Source organism: Mobula birostris, chromosome X (assembly GCF_030028105.1).
Source record: "Mobula birostris isolate sMobBir1 chromosome X, sMobBir1.hap1, whole genome shotgun sequence".
Classification (NCBI taxonomy): Eukaryota; Metazoa; Chordata; class Chondrichthyes; order Myliobatiformes; family Myliobatidae; genus Mobula; species Mobula birostris.
The window spans coordinates 8499624-8519110 of NC_092402.1; the positions used below are offsets into that span (position 1 = coordinate 8499624).

Genomic DNA, 19487 nt, shown 5'->3' on the forward strand with positions numbered 1-19487 from the left:
AGAACCCAATTTTGAAAATGAGGGAAGTACTAACAGACTTCCACAGGAGCCTCCCGCTCCTTTTATTCTGCGGTTGGACGCCAGCCAGTCAAGTCGGAGCCATTAATAGCAGCGTAACATTTAACACCGATCGTTAGTGCAAACCTTTATGTAGTAAAATTAGAATAACTCAGCGATTGGCTTTAAATATTAATGGTTGCAGGAGGCAAGGAACATCAGTGCAGAAACTCGCGTGTCTCTGAAACTACCATTATCTGTCAACTGAATGGCGGCCTTTCTCTTACTGAGGGATATTTAATGGTCGTTTTTAATTATGATTATCTGAAGTGCCTTTAAGTGTTTGTTTTGACAATTACGCAGCACTTGTATGTGACTATTGTGTCTGCTAGCACGATGAAATTTAAAAAAAAATCAGAAGGCACTTTAACCATCTCATTGTTTAATGCACAACATTTGAAATCAAGTACAGACATTGAATTAAGTGGAGAGCTGGCTGATGGTATAGTGAACTGTGCCCGATGTATATTTTATCCGTGATTTTATTCTCCAGTTCAACCCTCGCCCCCACCCACACCCCCACCCTAAAACACACACACACACACACACACACACACAGACACACACACACCCCTTCTCTTTTTCTTACACACAGATTGACACACATACATACACAGAACCAAAGCCCGTGATCCTTTGTTTTTAAATCGGGCCGTGATCCATAATCTTGCTTCTCTCTCTGAGTGACACTGAGGACTTTGTAAATAAGGAAAAGACGCCAATGGGAACAGTTGATGTACAGGCCTTCAAGATTCCGGCTTGCCTCATTTGCCAAAAAAAGGCTCCTGAGAAAAGATTAAAAGAAAGGGGGGGGGGGGGGGAACAGGCATTAGCAAATCGATATTAGAACCCAATTGGATATTGCTTATTGGATGTGTAAATTTCTTTGCGAGCTTGACCCTGAATTCAATTGAGGCTTTATTAATTGATAATTTCTAGAACCAGAATGGAAAAATAATGTGACTTGGTTGCCCCCACTAGTCATGAATCACGCACAATGGTGCGACATTCGTTCAGCAGTATTGATAGTTAGCGTGTGATTTTTTTTTCATCTGTAAGTATGGCATGCTCCGGAAAGGCAAACTATTCTTTCATATTCTGAAAACGTTAAAGACTATTCTATTAATAGCAATTTACAGTCTCTCCTTTTGGTAGAGGTTAGTTATGTCTTAAAGCAGCCCTGATATTGTTATGGAGATTGGATCAAGAAAAAAAAGCCCCTCCTGAAGGCTTTGTTAGCGCCCCTGCGAAGAGTAGTTGCAAAGTCTCCCAGAGACAGCAAGGCAAAATCGCAATGTGCAAGATATCTGAAAATTCCAGCACGCCGAACAATACATTGGCCGGTCTTTACCTACTCCTTGCCTTTAGCTCTTGTTGATGCTTCTGCGCAATTTCTCCTGCAGATCACGACCCAGTGTTTGAAATAATCAGAATCAGCTGTAATATCACCTGCGTTTGACGTGAAATCGGTCGCTTTGCGGCAGCATACATAATTAAAATCTGTAAATTATAATAAGACATACATATATAAACATTAAATTCAATAACTAGTGCAAAAGAGCGCAAGAAGGGAACAACAGATCCATGCAAACTCCAAGGATATTTCCTTAAAAATAAATTCTGGGCCCTTTCACCTTAACTTTTTTTTTAATCGCTTACCCTGTTGGTGAAATTTGATGAATATTCCATTTCTGTTTTGGCATTCATCCCTTAAATACATTACAGTCTCTATTCACACCGACCATCAGGTTAAGGGCGTTTATATATATTTAAGCTAAAGCTTTCTAACCTGACGACAATGCACCAGGGTGTCTAAGGGAACAATCTTATAAACACACACCCAAAGGTAACGATAGCTCCCATCAGATGTTTATATAATGTACAGGAAATGATTCTCAGCGGAATTAATCACGTCCTTCCCAATTTGATGCGCGTCTCTAGAGTGGGCAAGCCTGTCCGAAATTGATGAAAAAAGTTAGGTCTTTAATATAGAGAACTCCACCAGATTCCATCCATGGAGAAGAGCGTGACATTAAATTACCACTTAAAAATTTCGTAACATTTAACTGGTAATGCGAACCATAGAGGAAATATAGCGTTGCAGTCCATCAATAAACTACCGTTAAAAGAAAAAAAAGGTGGAATAAAATCGTGTCATTTATTCTTGACTAACAGGGCAATATTATAGAAAAAAGCATTTAATTATATACATAAAAATAAAACTAAGGCACACGATTAGATCATGATATCACATAAGGAAAATTCCACTGGTAGCTCTTTGTCAATTAAAAACCTATGGTGTTACTCAACATAGGCCGAGTACTCCACACATGTATAAATATGGACTACGTGGCTTCATGTTTTTAATGTAAATTGACGTGGATTTTAAAAAAAGTTATTCGGCAATGGGCATTTTTTAAAAGCACCGCTGTGGCGCTCAGGACTGCAGCGACTCAGTGTATCTCAATAACCGATCAAATTAGCTCCAGTAAAGACAAGGTAATAAATTATATTGCTCCTGCAGCATGCTCACAGACTAGTGAAAATGCAATAACTCCAACCTCTGACCTTTCACTGATAATACAAAACGAAACTAATTTTAAAATACAATTCGCTTGAACGGTTCTACTGAGTATATTTCTCCCTTCAGCGCTGACGACATTTTGTTGTTGTTGTGGTTGTTCAGCGAGGGGTTCTCAAATGCGCCAAGAAGTGGATTTTTGTCGCCATATATTCCGTGTTCCTTCCCGAACTCCCCCCCCCACACCCCACTTCCCTATCACTCTCTACCTACCACCCCCCAACACACACACCCGACTTTCGCTGCATTCCTCCTCTTTCTCCCCTCTACGTATCGTGTCCCTCACCCACGCCACCCTCCCTCTCATTCTCTATATATTTCACAGCATATCTAGGGTGGCCGACATTTAAATAAAGGACCCCGGCTACCATTTCCCCTGACTACTTCCTTCGGCAACCATTTCCAACATTCACCGACCATCCCGTTTCCTGAAGGACGTGTTAACTTCACCATGTTATCTGGGTTCCCTTTTATAGATTCGTCCTGTTCGTCTCTGATTTTTGGATTTTATTTTACACTTCATGATTTTGTTTCCCCCCACCCCGACCCCATCAATCCAAAATGAATTAAGTTTCTGAACTGATGAAAGATCGGGTCTTGGTTGATATTCCGTGGCGTTAGTTGTATGATCGGCTGGTCTAACTACCGGACGCACCCACCCATGCTTCTTTCAAACACACGCCCAAGATTTTCCAAAATGCGGCTTTAGAAACAATTCACCAGCGTCCAATAAACCTTTGGGGGGGGGGAGGGGGTTGCTAGGATGCAGGTGCAGCGTGGAGATGTAGTTAAACTACAGCACCTATGGCCAAACACCAAAGTCGGGGAAGTCTTTCCAAGTCCCAAACATCCAACAGGTAAAGCGAGCCAAGAAAATTTCCAGAGATGCTCTTTTCCATAGGCTCTTGCCTGGCCTGCTGTGCTCTTCCAGCGTTTTGTGCGCTGTCGCAGGAGAAGTCCTGCTTTACCGACTTTCCTCAGCAGTTCGCTATGAATTCCAGGGCGGGTATAATTCACGGTCCCTTGCCTGATCCGAGAGAGGGGTCCCGAGTTGGTTTCCGTGGACTACTGCTGTGTGTGTGTGTGTGTGTGTGTGTGTGTGTGTGTGTGTGTGTGATGGATTAAGACGGCCGTGCCTTCTTTCGCACCCCAACAGCCCCCTCCTCAGCAAAACTGCAGATTACTTCAGAAAACTTTTTTCCCCTCCCCAAACTTCCGAAATAACTTACAAGTAGTTAAACGTTTGGTTTGGATTTACCTTTGAAGGCTCTTGACACCTCTGCGTCGGAAAAGAAGAGCTTCAAACCCTTTGTAGATAGGGTACTATCCTGAAGATGAATACACTCATGATTTATGACTTGGGAAACAGTGTTTATCTATTGTACTCGCGACTTTTAAAGTTACTTTAAAGTCCTAATCGCGTGTTGTTAGACTTAAAACTCAGCCCCACGGCTTTTTTAGTTGAAAGAAAAATAACAATATGTATAATTTTTGATGTTCCTCCCAAAAAAAAGGTCACGTCTTTATTTTAATTCCATCTGGAGGCAATTTCCTTCTCGCTAAAGACTGTTCGGGATGCAGTAATTATTTTAGAATGTAATACAATTATTTCTTATTTCTGCGCCACCTTACAATAATATCTCCATACACACACACACACGCACACACACACACACACACTCACACACACACACACACACACACACACACACGCACACACACACACACACGCACAAAAAAGAAAACCCGGGCAATTTTTTTTTGTTCTGATTCATGGGAGTAACAACATTTTGTTCCAACGAAAAAAAATGTTTTAACAGCCTGCCATTTCCTTAGGCGTTTGGTAGCGAGATAGAGGACTGGCGATAAGGTGGAATTTGATGCTAGCAGAAAATTGCTTTGCATCGCATTAAGTTCCTCTTCTCCCGTTTGCAACAAATCATCTCATATACTGCGGCCAAGCCCCGAGCAAAACTTAAAATGTACCGATCATGCCGTACGCGGAGGAAGACGGCTCGAACTGCAGGTATTAGGATTGATCTAGATGTAATCAAACTGAATTTTGATCGTTTTAGACACATAAGCGGGTTCAACTATCTTTGCAGCACGGGGCGTTTTGCTCGGGTGAAAATAGATCCTGAAACTCGAAACCCCGAGTCTCTTTTCTCGTACCACCTTTGTTTTGCCTTTTTGAATGCCAACACAGACTAAACTGGGATTCTTAATGTCATACCGAAACGCTACTCCTCCTCCTCCTCTGTGCATTAGCGAAGAGCCGCTTTATACCCTTCATTAAAAATTAACTCCTTCATCTGCACAGTTTCTCACACGTATCTCGGTAAGTCAAGAGGAGAGTTTGTCATTGCTTTAGCTTGGTAGATCAAAGGTCCCACTGTTCTGACTTGTACAGTAACACTATTGATCTGCCTTTGACCCAAGCCAGACATTCTTAAACACTACCCACTTCCCCCCCAGCCCAAATATTAAAAAAAACTTCATTCCCGTTAACTTAGCTTAATCGAATACCTTTATTTCTGTAAGCATGTCAGGTTGAGGTGCCCGTTATCTTCTCAGCAGTTTATAAAGTCAGAACGAGAGGCCACGAATAAAGCGAGGCAACTACCCGAAGCTCATAGCACGTCACTGTGCCACGGGTCAAATGTCACATTAAACACAAGTTATGCATTAATAGGTCAGATGAAGACGTACATTTGGAAATGTGCCAATGTACATTGTGTCACGTGCATTGCACGGTTAATATTCGCCATTGTAAGTTTTTACTCAAAAAAATCGGTTTAAATGCGCACCTTTTAATGGAGATCTTGTTTTACACATTCTTAAAAAAAAAATGCGGTCTAATATTAAAAGCCCAATACTTTCCTATGGCTGCCCAGAGAGACAAGTTTCATAGGTTGTATATGACATAAAACGACATCGTCACAAAACAGAGTACCATATATATATAATATTCTTTGTAAGTAAAATATATAGTGCTTAAGTACAAATCATATTGTAATATATATATGTTTTAATAAATTCTTCGAGTTCCATGAATTACGATGTAGTTTATGCTAAAGTAAATCTGCATCGCTCTGAAAGTTAATAGAACCTTCTGAGTATAATCGGTATAACCGTTCCAGACTTCCTTATATCGGAGACATGTTGCTCATTCTGTATCGGATCTATGGCCACATTGCTAAAGACCGTGCACTGCTGTGAACCAATTCTTTGCTTGTTAGGGATAAACAAGGCGTTTAACTTCGCCGTCCTCACTCTTTTGAGAGGCTGCGCGTGGGTGTAGAACCAGGCCCGCCATCACAGACGTTCTACGGCAGAGTTGGGGTGGGGAGGAGGGTAAGAAGAAATCAGTTCTGATCGAAAACAGGCGACATGGCTCCTCGAGAATTAAACTTCTGTTTTAGTTCACGCTGAGAAAGCCCGAGTGAGAGAGAGAGAGAGAGAGAGAGAGAGAGAGAGAGAGAGAGAAAGTTCTTCAACTTCTTCCTTTCTCTGAACTAGCTTTCTTGAAGGAAGCTAATTATATTAATTTGCTTATATATATATGTAAACAAAGAACAACCTACCTTTACAAAAGCTTCTACATAAAACAATAAGAACGCAGTGTCTGGCTATCCGCTAAAATGCGAGATTTTTTAAAAATGCACGGAGCTGCATGTTTCAGTGATCCAACACTAAGCGGGGGGGGGGGGCGGGGGGGAGATTTCAATTAACATTTGGTAAAGTCTGTATAAAATGGGGAAACGTTGACGTACTAACCACGTGAATGCATAATACAAACGCAATACTCTGCCATTTGGATGGAGGGCCTTCGTCTGTGTCTCCGGGCTGTGATCACCCAGTCAGTCAGGACCCTGATTATTTACATCAGGCCATTTAACAAACACAAATCGGGTCAGGGGGAAGACTTTGCGTGCCGTGCAATATCTCTTAAAAACAAAAAAAAAGGATTATAAGCGATCGCAGAGAAAACCTGGGATAGTGGGACGGATTTTTATTTTCGAGATATTTCAACCCCTCCCGTTGATTGACCCTTAATGTGGTGAGTTATTGCTATTCAAAGACAGGTCATTCAGAGAGAGAGAGGCTTATAATTGTCACAATGAGCCAATACATATTTTGCTTCCTCTTTTTTTAAATAATCCACTTAGTCCAACTGCAAATGTTTAAATATCCTCCTGATGCTTAAGGACTGTAAATTATTTCGGCGGCAGAAGAAATCTCGCTTGCGTTTAACTCAAAACTGTAAAGGCGCGCGTGTGAGTCTTAAATGTGCTGGATCCAGAGGTCCCAAGTCAGCCCTCTATACACGCTTTGTATCAATACTCTTTTCCGTCGTTCTCTCTCTCTCTCTCTCCTTTTAAAAAAAATCGGTAAGCCCTCGCATTATAATGATTTTAAAAATAGCTGTTCTTCACTCTCGGTGATTCATGAACATTTGTTGTCCCAGACAAGGTAAATAATTTATGAGTTTAACCGTCCGCAGCGAAGAGCTGAGTCCTTCGAACGCATTCCTCCCAACTCCCGAATTCTGTTCAGGAATAAATCCCTCAAAAATCCATTAAAGTCAGCAATTGTGTATAAACTAACGAGGCTCCTAGTTTTATGATGAAAACACAGGAGGCATTCGTTTATTAAAACCAGCAGGTGAATCTCTGCACAAACCCGTATCCCAGACTTACTTTCCCCCCCTTTGTTCTGCTCCGGTTCTGGCGTTTCGTTATGAATGACTAGATAACCTTTATGAGTAACATTACTCTCGCCTTCGCTCTCCTATTCCTTGTTGTCTGCCGTCCCCATTTGATCATTTATAAATGCCTCTCCGTGGTAGCGAGCTGACAAGAAACGAACGTAAAGATTTGAGTAACTATAGAGGTTTTAGGGCGAAAATAAGCAATTTTTTTTAATGGAAGGAAGTAACACATGACTTGGTCGATTTATTTTCACGAAATTGCTGCCATCTGGGACCAAAAGAAAGTAACAGATATTTGGCTACAGAATCACACAAAAACTTTTATTTTCAAATTTCGTTACTTTATTTATTAGCCGAGGCCCATCTTTACGTTTCTATACAAGGAGGGGGGCCTAGGATATCACCAACCAAGTGATTTTCAAATACGAAATCCAGTTTTCAAATCGTTCACCCTCGGCATTCGATTGTTTACAACCTTTGAAACTAAAACAGGGAGGTGGTGGTTCGAGGGGGGGGGGGGGGGTTGGCGGCGGAACGCAAGACACATTGGAAATTTCCAACGCTCCAAAGTGATGCCCGCTTTCTGTACTTGATGCCTCTGGAAGGCCCATGAACCGACTTGAGCCAAACGTTTTTAACCAAATTATTAAAAAGAGGGCTGGTTAGGTTTCTGTGCCTCTTAATGATAGGTACACAACATTTAAGAGACAATAAAGGAAACTTATTCGTGTCCTCCAGTCCTAGCGTGGTATTTAAACACTTAATGTAACGACTACTTTAAGAAAGCTATCTTTAAAAAAAACGGTTTGTAGTGCGACTTTATTTAAGGATTAAATACAAATGATTTACAGGTTAATTTCAGAAATATATACAGCAAATTGAAATCTGTTTGGGTGATCAGGACAAGGCTTGTTGAAAAGTTTTCTTAGTATTCATATTTGGCGCCATTTCTAGTAAATTACCGTCCATGCAAAATACACAGTCATTCCTTACACTCCGCTTTATTTCTTTTTGTTACTTTTCCCTGTCATTTGCTGGAACGTTGTCGATTCCCTCAGAGGCCGCGAGCAACGGATTCGATTTTGTAACGATTTCTTTGATCAAAAGAGTTGCCTCTTTCTCCCCCCCCCCCACCCACCCCTCCAGTCTTCGCTCTTTATAAAGACCCCGGCAGAAAATACATCTTGGATCGGAAATCCACAGTGATATTACGGTAAGTCAGACTATTTTCATACACACTGTTTCCCATAATCCGGCATCCTGTTTACATAGGTATAGCTAGCTGGCCAGCTGGCTGGATAGATAGATAGATATAGATAGATAGATAGAGAGAGAGAGGGGGGAGAGAGGTGGGGAGGAAGAGAGATCAAGCAATCGTTAGATAAACAGTTATAGACAATATAATGTACATGTTAAGAATATTATGCTTTAAGGCGACTGCAAAGTGTTCATTTCCCGACGTTCCGGGAGCCAAATTAAAATCAGATATATTTTGCTCTCAGTGAACTGGAATCGGCTGTTTCAGGAGCACGGGTCGAAAGGAATAATTGCAGCGTTTCCCAAGCACATATTTAAAGACCTTACCATCACGAAAAGGTTCAAACTTTGAAAAAAAAATCTCTACTTGGTGCAAATAAAAAAAAATCGGCAGAAGTCTATAACATCTTGAGGGAGATGTGTTAGGAACAGTCCGCAACTCTGAAAACGACACTCCACCTCCACACCTCCCCCCCCCAGCCGCGAAAGGAGTTTGTAGACCAAATAATAATGGGGGGGGGGAAGCGGGGGTGGGGAGGTGGGGAGGGATGACTGTTACAGATATCGTCCAGTTGTGAAAGTTGTGCTGTTAGGTACTGACCCACCTCACGGTGGGGAAGAAAATTAATACACGATCACGCTTGGCCCCTCTCTGTTACTTCTTTAAAACAGTAAAAATCCGAAGATCACTTTGGAACGCTGTCGTGCAAAGTCACTGCGCGCTTTTCTTCTTTTTTAAAAAAATACACATTTGGATAAATATCATTCCTTCGTCTTTGTTAATCCAAACAGAAAATGAACTGTCCCAGAGGCCTCCTCACACTTCTGAATCGTTCCTTCAACAGCTCACCACCCCACCCCACCTTCCCCCCACCCCCGGAAAAAAAAAGACGGGAGTTTGCAAAAATGTATGAAAGCATGGTGGGAAGGCGTTTAAAAAAAGTTGCAGAGTTGTAGGTTCTTTAGCAGCTCCTTCCTCCCACGTCCTCCAAGCTCCCCTTTCATGTACTCAACTAGTACAACATCTATTCCTTTTGCACTGCTTACAGCTAGGGTGCTTGGAGTCATAAATCTTACGTAGCCATAAACGACAGAGCCAACGGTATACATAAAACGGGCTAAGATCCATATACTCTCTCTCTCTCTCTCTCTCTCTCTCTCTCTCTCTCTCGTTCGCTTTTCCTCAAGTGACAATACTTTTGTTCAGCATTCTCAGGGGTAATTTAAAAAAAAATAAATACATATACATATATATCCAAACTTCACTTTAAATGCCCAAGCAACACAAAAGACCGGATTAAAAGTTTAAGAGTTGCTGCTACTGTTGTACCTGGCGAGTTGTTATAATGCTGAGGGGAGCCTGTACCCCGACTTTCACCCCCCCTTCCTCCCCTCCCCATTTTACACTGCGCCCATTTTCTTTCCTTTCCACCGCGCCCAGTGGCTCTGAAGTTTCTTTTCTCCCTTTGCCGTGATTAAATTATTGATTAATGAACCAGTCGCGAGTTAAGCAAACAGCGTTATAGATGGAAATGCTTTTCCTTTTTTTGGGGGGGGGGCAAGTTGGGCTTTAATTCCCCTCCCCCTCCCCCCACCACCACCACCACCGTATTTTTTTAAAAAATTGTAATATCTTGCATGGATGGTGTTTTGGAGGCTGAAATGCTTCTCTTTGCCTGAAAATATATTAGCATAAACTGACACATAATTGCCAAGCACGTGAAGCAAATAGCGAGCTGGCCACCCGACTCCAGGCCTTGTCCTCCACGTCGCTAATTAGCATAATTTTCCACTTGTGACGCTGTGTTTCGAGGGGATTAACACTCGTTGCCTGCCCTGCACAAGAAAGAAATCGTTTTTTCCCCTTAAAAACGTGCTTTTAATATATATATATTATTATATTCATAACAAACATACCGAATATATGGGGGTTTTCGTTCTAGATCTCTCTGCCCTGTACCGCTGAGGACCCATTGTTATCTGTGAAGCAGGGCGTACCAGTCTAAGGCTCAATAATATCAGTGCTGTCCATTCAAGCCTTGAGCTTTCTACCGATCTTTCAGCTGTGCCATCTCGCCTTTCTTTGCCGTAGCCTTCAACGAGTGAATTTCTGCGCCATAACCAGCTGTTTTTATCTTTCTCCTTTTTTTTTTGCATGTGTTATAAAAAAGAATCTGGGAAGTCCTGCTTATCGATTGCGTGGTGAAACTGAAATATTATGTCTTGCTCTGCATCTATCGTCAGCGGCTAAGGTAAGCTGGACTCAAAGAGGCTATCACTCGTGAATGGCGGAGTATATGTCCCAGTGATTTATGACCATATGACTCCAATCTCGGTTCAAGAAGAGTTCACAAGCTTGAGCTTCCTTTCACGCAGCGAGTGTTCACTTTGCATCTGAATTCAACACCGAACCCGCTTCCACGTCCCTGTTTTACGGGGGGCTGATTTGGAGTATTTTCCAAAACCAAGCTCTCACTTGTTAAGACTTACTTACATCGGCGTTTTACGGAGCTCTATATAATTTAAGGTGTCTAATGACTTCCCTCCCCACCCCCCTCCCCTCCCCATTGTTGTCCTATTAACCAAGGTGGCTGTTTTTCCCCCCCGTATATTTTTTTTTGGCAATTTGAATGTCCCCCTCCCCGTTCATGTAAGGATTAAGAGCTGCAGGTACCGCGTGTGGGAATCATGGAGAAGTGAATTCTTAGACGCTGCACACTTCGAGCCCCGAAACATGGTGGCAACCGGCGACTGGGACGCGCTTGATATCCCGGCTTTGTTCAGTTTTCTCAAAGCACCATCCAAATCAGAAACCTTCCCCCGCCCCCGACACACACACACTCCCTGTATCTATCTGTAATATTGTAGTTTCAGCGGCGCACTTAAAACTCCGCCACATTCCTGGTCTTCCCCGAAGTGCAGCCGCATTATCCAGCCGACGGCGATTCATTTTATTGGAATTTATTATTTGTGTGTGTGTGTGTGTGTGTGTGTGTGTGTGTGTGTGTGTCTGTGTGTGTGTGTGTGTGTGTGTTTGCGTCCTTGTAAATAAATATATATATATATATATATATATATATATAAAAACTTTTCAACCTTTCCGCTCAGTAGCGGAGAGTAGAAAATGTACCGTTGTGAGATGAAAGGCCCCAGCATTTCAGCGTGGATTTTTAAATATATATATATTCTGGGCTGTGAACCCGAGCCTGTCTCACAGAACAAAGATAATATCCGACCCGTGGTGTAACGTTGAACAAAGATTTATAACATCGCATTTTTACCGTTTCCAAATTGTAGATTTCGAAGCAGGTAGTTCGTAATTGGGAGCGGGGGGTTGGGGCGGGAGTTGCATATATTTTATTAAATCCACTCTGTTTAAGTTGCCCAGGAATTCCACTGATTTAACTGTTTTTGATTTTGTTTTACTAATATAATTTCCAATCTCTTTCTGGGATGGTTCTGAGCAAAAAAAAAAATCATCAGATTTAATTCTAGTTTTTAAATAAGAACCAAGGAGGGTTTCTGTACAAAATAAAAGAAACAATTTCGCGAGCTCATTTTAATCTTTATCACGAAGACAAGGTCTTCAATGTACATCCAACGCTGTCTTATCTGACTGAGAACCCATCACCTACTAAAGCTACAAAGTGAATCGTTATCTTTAAAATCGTTCATTCTTATTTAGCACTGGAGAAAGCTATTCCGTACGATATAGACAGAAAGTATATATTCAACCCAAAAAACCACACAATTTGCAATATATTAATCAAAACCAGTCACTGAAATTAATATCTCAGTATGACGCGTTTTCTTTCAAAATGGAATAGTTCTAGAGAGCATTTGCCGCCAGAGCTCCGCCGTGTAATTAATAATTCTGGCAATTGCTTCGGATTATATTTTCTTTATTAAAGTCTCGAGCAGAAACCCCAACAATTAGAAAACGCTGCGAATATCTGAAACAGTAGTAGAAACGCTCAGGAATCTTAAGAGCGTCTGGATTGCAGCGAGGATGTCTCGCCGTTCACTCTTTTCTTTCCAGCCGCTCCAGGAACCCACGATCTCTTTACCACACACACAAAAAAAAAAAATCTTTATTGGTCGTCTGACCTCTCATACATCAAATTATAGAGCACCTTCCAAGACAATCGCTATTATCCCATTTTAGTGAAGAAAAAAAGGTTCAAATGCTGGCCAGAGAGAACAGAACCCCCTGTTTTTTTTTGTCGTTCAAAAATACGAAATAACTTGCCGCTTCATCATGGATAGTTAAAGGAAAAAGCTACGGCGGGGAAGTGGAAAGACTCCTAAAAACCGCCGCAAGGCTAGGCATGATCCGTCCTTTAAAAAAAACAGTATCCAGTTTATACAGGGGGGCAGAGACAGATAGAGACAAAAGCATTCGCTTCCTCACCTTCCCCTCTCAAAGTAAAACACTCCCAAAAGGCCACGTTAAAGCTAATGCAAGCTATTTTCTCTGCCCCCCCAAAAAAAGCCAAACTTAACTGCGTTAAAAACAGTCTCGATTCCTGTGTATAATGTGTTCACTTCTCAGCACCACATTATGTGTGCGACATTTTCTCTGATATCCCCCCCCCCCAACGTTTTCGCGGCTGTGTTTTAGGATTCGAAGGACGCAGGTTTTAGATTACCGCGTTCAGCAAGAAATGACGGTGCCTATAAAAGCGTGTTTCAGATTAAAGTTTAAATCCGTAGCTACTGAAACACCCATTAGCCCCTTCAATTTAAACCAGATGTTTTGCAGGGTAAATCTCACCCCGCCATGTTCGCTGTACATTTAAAGGCTGAGGCTTTGGCAGCTCCGTTTTATAACAATCATCGTAAACCTAATTTTAGGCGGTAGGTCAGATTTTTAATCTACATTATTGACAGCGTGACACTTAATCAAGCAAATTGCAATAAAATCATATGTAACGAATTTTTATGGCCTTAATGTTAAACTGAGCTGTCTGTGAAAGTTTACGAAGCTAGGTGCTGTTATCAAGGCTGAGTTTGTCCGAAGTTTTATATATGTATATATGGTATAAACAATTATCATTTTTTTGGAACACGGCCTAGGCCGGAAATTTTAGCTGCAGGCCGGCGTTGAATCTGAACGCGAGTAAAATGTTTTTGCAGGGGGAGAAATTTGCGAAATGTGTAGCCTTCGATCAGAGCTCACCGTAAGATAATTCCCCCTCCGCTTCGCTCAACCTCTCCCCCCTCCCTCCCCACCACCACCCGCACCTCTCCTATAGTTTTGACTTTAAAAAAAAGCGCCGGGAATCGGTATGAGCACGGCATCTGTCGTGCTTGTTTGTGAGGGCTATTCATGTCACTTGCTTTTGAGTATGTAAGATAGATTCATACTGGCTCCACTATTATTCCGTGGGTCTTCTAACCTTAGGTCAACTGCCAGGAGGCTATTGGAAGAAAACGTCACGTGAATCGGGGTGCCAATGTTATTCGATAAGGGTGTCAGGACCCTGACAGTTTGTGAAATAAATATTGGGAAACTGCGAGATGCAAAAAACGACATTCTACGACAACTGTACTCTGTTCGGTGGATACACATACCAGGGAGCAAATGGTTTCAGCTACGAAGTGGCGCAGGAACCCTATCCACCATCTTCTCACGTTGAGGGTGATTACCAGAGGTCGGCCTGCTCCCTGCAGCCGGCTGGCACCAGTGGTCCGCATGCCAAATCTAGAGACACCAATGGGAGCTGCATGCGTTCGAACCTCCCAGAGCACCGCCAACCTCCACCTATCTCACCTCCCCAAAACCCCAGCAGCAACGCGACACAGCCAGGCACCAGCAAGACTCTGCCCAAGTCTTCCCACACCTCCACACCCAGCCTCACCAAACAGATATTCCCCTGGATGAAGGAGACACGGCACAACTCCAAGCAAAAAAATAACAGCAGTCCCAGCACAGGTACACGAATTTTCTTTTTGCCGTTTTCGTACCCAAATGGAGTGGCTGCACGGTTATTTAAGTCAAAACATTTTTTTTTAAAAAAACGAAAACATTTCCAAACGTGTTCAGAACGTAAACAAGCCTGGCTTAATACTTTAACACTTTGTTGATATACACGCTGTTAACACTAAGTCAAGCTACCCTCGTGTTTATACCCGGTTTCTAAATTTGTTATTATTTTATATTGAAGCTGATATTGAAACATGTAATTATAGGAGATATATACATCATGTCACTGTTTCTAAACAACCCCAGTGTGCGTAAAGGTCACGTTCCAGTTGACTGTGAAGCCAGAAAGTTGATATCACATCAAAGAAAGTAATCCATTAAAACACAAGCAATTACTACAAAGTCATAAACTAGAGTACTCCTAAGTTTGCTCTACCAGTATAGTTGGTAACAGAGGTATTGACAACTCCAATATAGCATATCTTGAGCTTGAATAGGACAAAAAATATTCCATTCATTCGCTTATCTCAAAACAGCATTTGCCCTGCCCTCTTTAAGTGCATCACTCCAACTGAGGAATATGTTACCCTAAACATGCTTCAAATTCAATTTGCTAAATTCTGGGGAAACCCTTGTACTCTTTGTTTCTGGTATTGGGGTGATAGAACCTTCCAGTATTGTTTGATGAGAATATCGAGGTCCTTGGTGTGTTGAGGGGAAGGGTGGGGGGGGGGCTATTTTTCACTTAAGAGCTATCAAATTTATTTAGAGAATTTTGCTGTTCAGATGGATGCACTTTAAAGAAGTAATTATTATTTTTTTATCTCATTGCTCACAGCAGAGAGCGTCAGTGGAGACAAAAGCCCTCCGGGATCTGCCTCGAAGAGGGCACGCACTGCCTACACCAGCGCACAACTGGTGGAGCTGGAGAAGGAGTTCCATTTTAACCGCTACCTTTGCCGACCCCGCCGGGTCGAGATGGCCAACCTCCTCAACCTCAGCGAGCGGCAGATCAAGATCTGGTTCCAGAACCGCCGGATGAAGTACAAGAAGGATCAGAAGACAAAGGGCATGGTGAGCTCTTCTGGGGGGCAGTCACCCACGGGGAGCCCACCACTCTCCGTCCAGGCCCCCGCTGGGTTCGTGAGCGCCATGCACCCACTGGCCAACAACTCCGCCTACGACGACCCCTCACCTCCGCCTTTCAGTAAACCTCACCAGAACGCTTATGCCATGACCACGAGTTACCAAAACACCATGAAAAGTTGCCCAGGTCAACAGCAGAAAAGATATCCCGGAACTGCTCCAGAGTACGATCCCCATGCGATACAGGGGAATGGAGGCTACGGGACGCCAAACATGCAGAGCAGTCCAGTGTATGTTGGCGGGAACTATGTGGAATCTATGTCTGCTTCTGGGCCTTCTCTGTTCGGCCTCAATCATCTCTCTCACCCGGCCTCCACAAGCATGGACTACAATGGTGCTGCTCAGATGACTCCTGGTCAGTCCCATGGACCTTGCGGAGACTCACATCCAACCTACACGGACCTCTCATCGCATCATCCTTCTCAGGGAAGAATTCAGGAAGTTCCCAAACTTACCCATCTGTAGCAGGTGCGAGTGGGGGAGCTTGACTGAGGAAAAGTAAATCATATTATTTCTCTCCTTTCCACAATAGTCCTCTTTGGTCCATCGTCTTTGAGTCTTCTTATTCATGTATGCTGGCTTGTACTAATATATGTTGCTTATATTGCCCCCCTCATCAAACCTGCCCTCCTATGTAGCGTTAACTCACTCCATCCTCCCCGCTCCCTATTCCCCACCGGATTACCACCTCCCCCCACCTCCCACCCCCCACCAACCATTACAATCTTTAGGGTAGAAATGATACTTGGTAATGCAAAAACACCCCTAGAGGTTGCACATTTATTTCTTGGACTTAACGTGAAACAGGGTAAATGAATAAATATTCTGTCCTTTGAGAAAAGCAAAAGTGAAGACTTTTTTTTGGGGGGGAGGGTATTTGCTGATGCTTGATTTCCTTTGGACACCTGTATTGCACTTATTGTTTACATTTGAATGGGTGAAACAGCTCATGTGAGGCAAACAATTCTAACTCAGCCTTGAAGGAATCTTTAAAAAAAATTGAGTAGCTGGTGCGTCTTTCAATATGTGTGTATTCTGGTGAACATTCAGATATATTTATTGATTAATACCAGGAAAATATTTCTTTTTTTTTTGTATTATTTATCCCCGGCAATACGTATTTATATAAAAAAATAAAAATCTGTACTTTTTAGTATTTTCCTGTCAAGACAGTTGTATTCACGTCTCTGTAAACAAGTTTATTTTAGTTAATGTAAACTAGGGCAAAATTGTAGTTTTCTGTTACCATTGTACCTAAAAGAAATAATGTAATTAGTTATATTATAGGCATGGGAACAGAATTGGACAGTAATTGTATAGTCTTGGTTTAGAAAAATATAGCATACCCTACTTTTCTGAGACTCCTTGCCTTCTTTGTAGTTATTCCCATTGCTAACAGTTGTCTGTCAAACAATTCTGGAATAAATCTCTTATTAACATATTTTCTTGTATGGATGATATATTCCTGACCATACATCCACCACAAACTGGAAGCTCACTAACATACATTGTGCATCAATGCCTTACTTTTGAGTGGGCAGATGTGATAACAAAGCTATTGCAATCATTCTTTAAGCTCTCTCTCTCTCTCTCTCTCTCTGTCTGTCTGTCTCTCTCTCTGTCTCCCTGTCTTCCCATAAACACACATACACACTAGCAGTAGCGTTTGAGGCAATGTCTCTTTTATATGTGCTGCCTAATTAGTTCTCTGCTGTCTTCTGTCTCTTTCGAGGTTTCCCAAGCTGGGGGTCTACGAGTGGACCCCTCGGTTAACGGTAGGGGCCCATGGCATGTATTAAAAAAAGGTTGAGAGCCCTTAGTCTATATTGTTTTAATATCAAGGCCTGTGTATTTGTGTGCGTCTGTGTGTGTGTGTGTGGGGGGGGGGTGGAATGTGTGAGTGGGTATACGGTAAGTATTCAATTATTACTTCTTGCAAAACTAAAGAATAAAGCACTTCTTCAGCTTGTAAATATCTTTATTACCAAACAAGGTCTAGAGACTTACACAAACATTCAGGAATTAATGGGTAAAAACTTTCCATCCGGTGTAATGAGACACCACGTGGTGTCTGGGCAGAGCAGTCATTGGACCTGCAAGAGAAACAAAGGAGAAACGCATGAGCTTCCTGCCAAAGTACACAGACCTTTCCAGCTCATTCCATTCAAAATGAAAGATATTTTTTTTTCTTTCTCCTCTCTTGGCCTAGCAAACAACTGCTTTTAAAGTGATGTTATCAGACCAAGACATGCACGAATTTGTATGAGAAATTGATTTTTTTTAAACACTGGCGTGTCTATAAACCATGGGAAACAATTGGAAGTGTAAACTGCCTTGAAAACAAATTTGAAAACTGTGTGTGTGTGTGTGCGCGCGTGTAGGTGCGTGTGTGTGTTTCTGAAACGAAAATTCGAATCAAATGCCTCTACGTGTTTGACAGTTTAACAATCCCAACAAAACTTTTTTTTACGACGTTCTCTTTTTTAAATTAAGTTTATTGGATTTTATGAGTATCATAACGGAGCCCAGCCAGTCTTTTCATAACAAGCGCGCCAAACATTGCGATCAAAATCGCAACTCCGTAACAATAGCTTTCAGTTAGCTTATCAGCAGCCCATGGAAAGAAAATCCCAAAGTAAATCTAATTATCTAATCGCGTTTATTTTGAATTATTACGTCGAGTTTTTTTTTAAATTTCTATGGACTGATTGTTTAGGAAGCAATAATGATTTTCTGTACTGTTTTCTCATGGACCAAATAACATTCCGTGCTGAATTATAACAACAGAATATTAACTAATTTACGAGTCTATATTTATCCCTCAAGGCAAGGATTCATTAATACTTCGATTAAAAGCTATGCCAGCAACACAACAATGAAATTTATGCTGGATTTAGATATGAAGGCGACAAGAATTAGAGTCAGTTATAAGTTCAGATATTCAATTAAATATTACTGATAACCTATTTAATGTTTACTTAACTAATGTGAAAAAAATGTTGTCATTGGCGAATTTTGCAAAACCTCGGTAATATATTTATTTTAAAACCTTCCCGTGCCTGCATGGTAACAATATGAAAGATCAAGCCCCTCCAATCATTTCTGAATTGTATATTCTGCGATGTGCACCGTTTAAAAGAGAAAGCACCAATTCTGCGCGAAAGTTTTCCTAGATCGTTTAACAACTCTCCAGGGTCTTGCAAACACAATTTTGCAGCTGATGTCAACTGGTGCAAGAAGGGGGGAGAAAAAAGGGTGCGGCGCCATATTGTTCGATTTTCGACCCCTCGCCGTCCAGAGAGAGAGAGAGAAAAAATATCATTCACCCCGCGGAAAAAAAATATTAAACCTCGTCTTTGATAGCAACTTGCAGGAATGTTTTGATTATCCCGCATTCCTCGGATCTCAAGTGTAAATTAACCAGTCTGCTAATATCCAACAAGCATTCTCTTTATTGAGCTGTTGGGCGCTGCTTTAAATCTGTGCAATGCATTACAGATTTGTCTGTAGCGCTATTTCACTCTCCATATCGGATTCAATTACAAATGTGTATATAGCAAAGCACGGGAAGGCAATCTGTGCACAAAAACGGTATCAAATAAACGACAGAAGTTATCTTAGCTATTGCATTTTAACTCGTCGAATCTTTCGGGCAATTTGCTGTTATTTATATTACAGGCATTTCAGAAGCAGGACTACGCATAATTTTAACACGCGCGCAAGGAAAAATAAATTCGCAGCAATCAATTCAAAACAAAACGACATGCCATGATACAGCCTTTTTCTCACGTCATATTTTAACCAATTAT

General features: G+C 41.8%; 2 protein-coding genes and 1 long non-coding RNA gene across 8 annotated transcripts in view; 2 read left to right on the top strand and 1 right to left on the bottom strand.

Annotated features, from left to right (window-relative positions):
- The window catches only part of LOC140191578 (homeobox protein Hox-A4-like), a 21746-nt gene extending 7647 nt beyond the window's left edge, over positions 1–14099 (top strand). Inside the window, exons 3-4 of the mRNA XM_072249093.1 lie at positions 10778–10858; positions 14011–14099. Of these exons, the coding sequence (XP_072105194.1) occupies positions 10778–10858; positions 14011–14076 (147 nt within the window). The 3' untranslated portion in view covers positions 14077–14099. The remainder of the gene's footprint in view (positions 1–10777; positions 10859–14010) is intronic.
- LOC140191582 (uncharacterized) lies at positions 436–6337 on the bottom strand. 5 transcript variants are annotated; one of them, XR_011883843.1, is made up of 5 exons: positions 6223–6337; positions 5165–5964; positions 3897–3966; positions 1409–1557; positions 436–842 (listed from the first exon to the last, which is right to left on the bottom strand). It is a non-coding gene; the product is annotated as an uncharacterized lncRNA (long non-coding RNA). The 5 variants fall into 5 exon arrangements; XR_011883842.1 differs by lacking the exon at positions 3897–3966; XR_011883840.1 differs by lacking the exons at positions 3897–3966; positions 5165–5964.
- On the top strand, positions 14097–17525 carry LOC140191571 (homeobox protein Hox-B3a-like). 2 transcript variants are annotated; one of them, XM_072249085.1, is made up of 2 exons: positions 14097–14541; positions 15374–17525. In XM_072249085.1, exons 1-2 carry the CDS (start codon positions 14127–14129, stop codon positions 16141–16143), a joined length of 1185 nt encoding a protein of 394 aa, XP_072105186.1. In that variant the 5' UTR covers positions 14097–14126; the 3' UTR covers positions 16144–17525. The 2 variants fall into 2 exon arrangements, with proteins under 2 accessions (XP_072105186.1, XP_072105187.1); XM_072249086.1 differs by having other exon boundaries at positions 14127–14541; positions 15371–17067.
- Positions 17526–19487: the final 1962 nt, after the last annotated feature.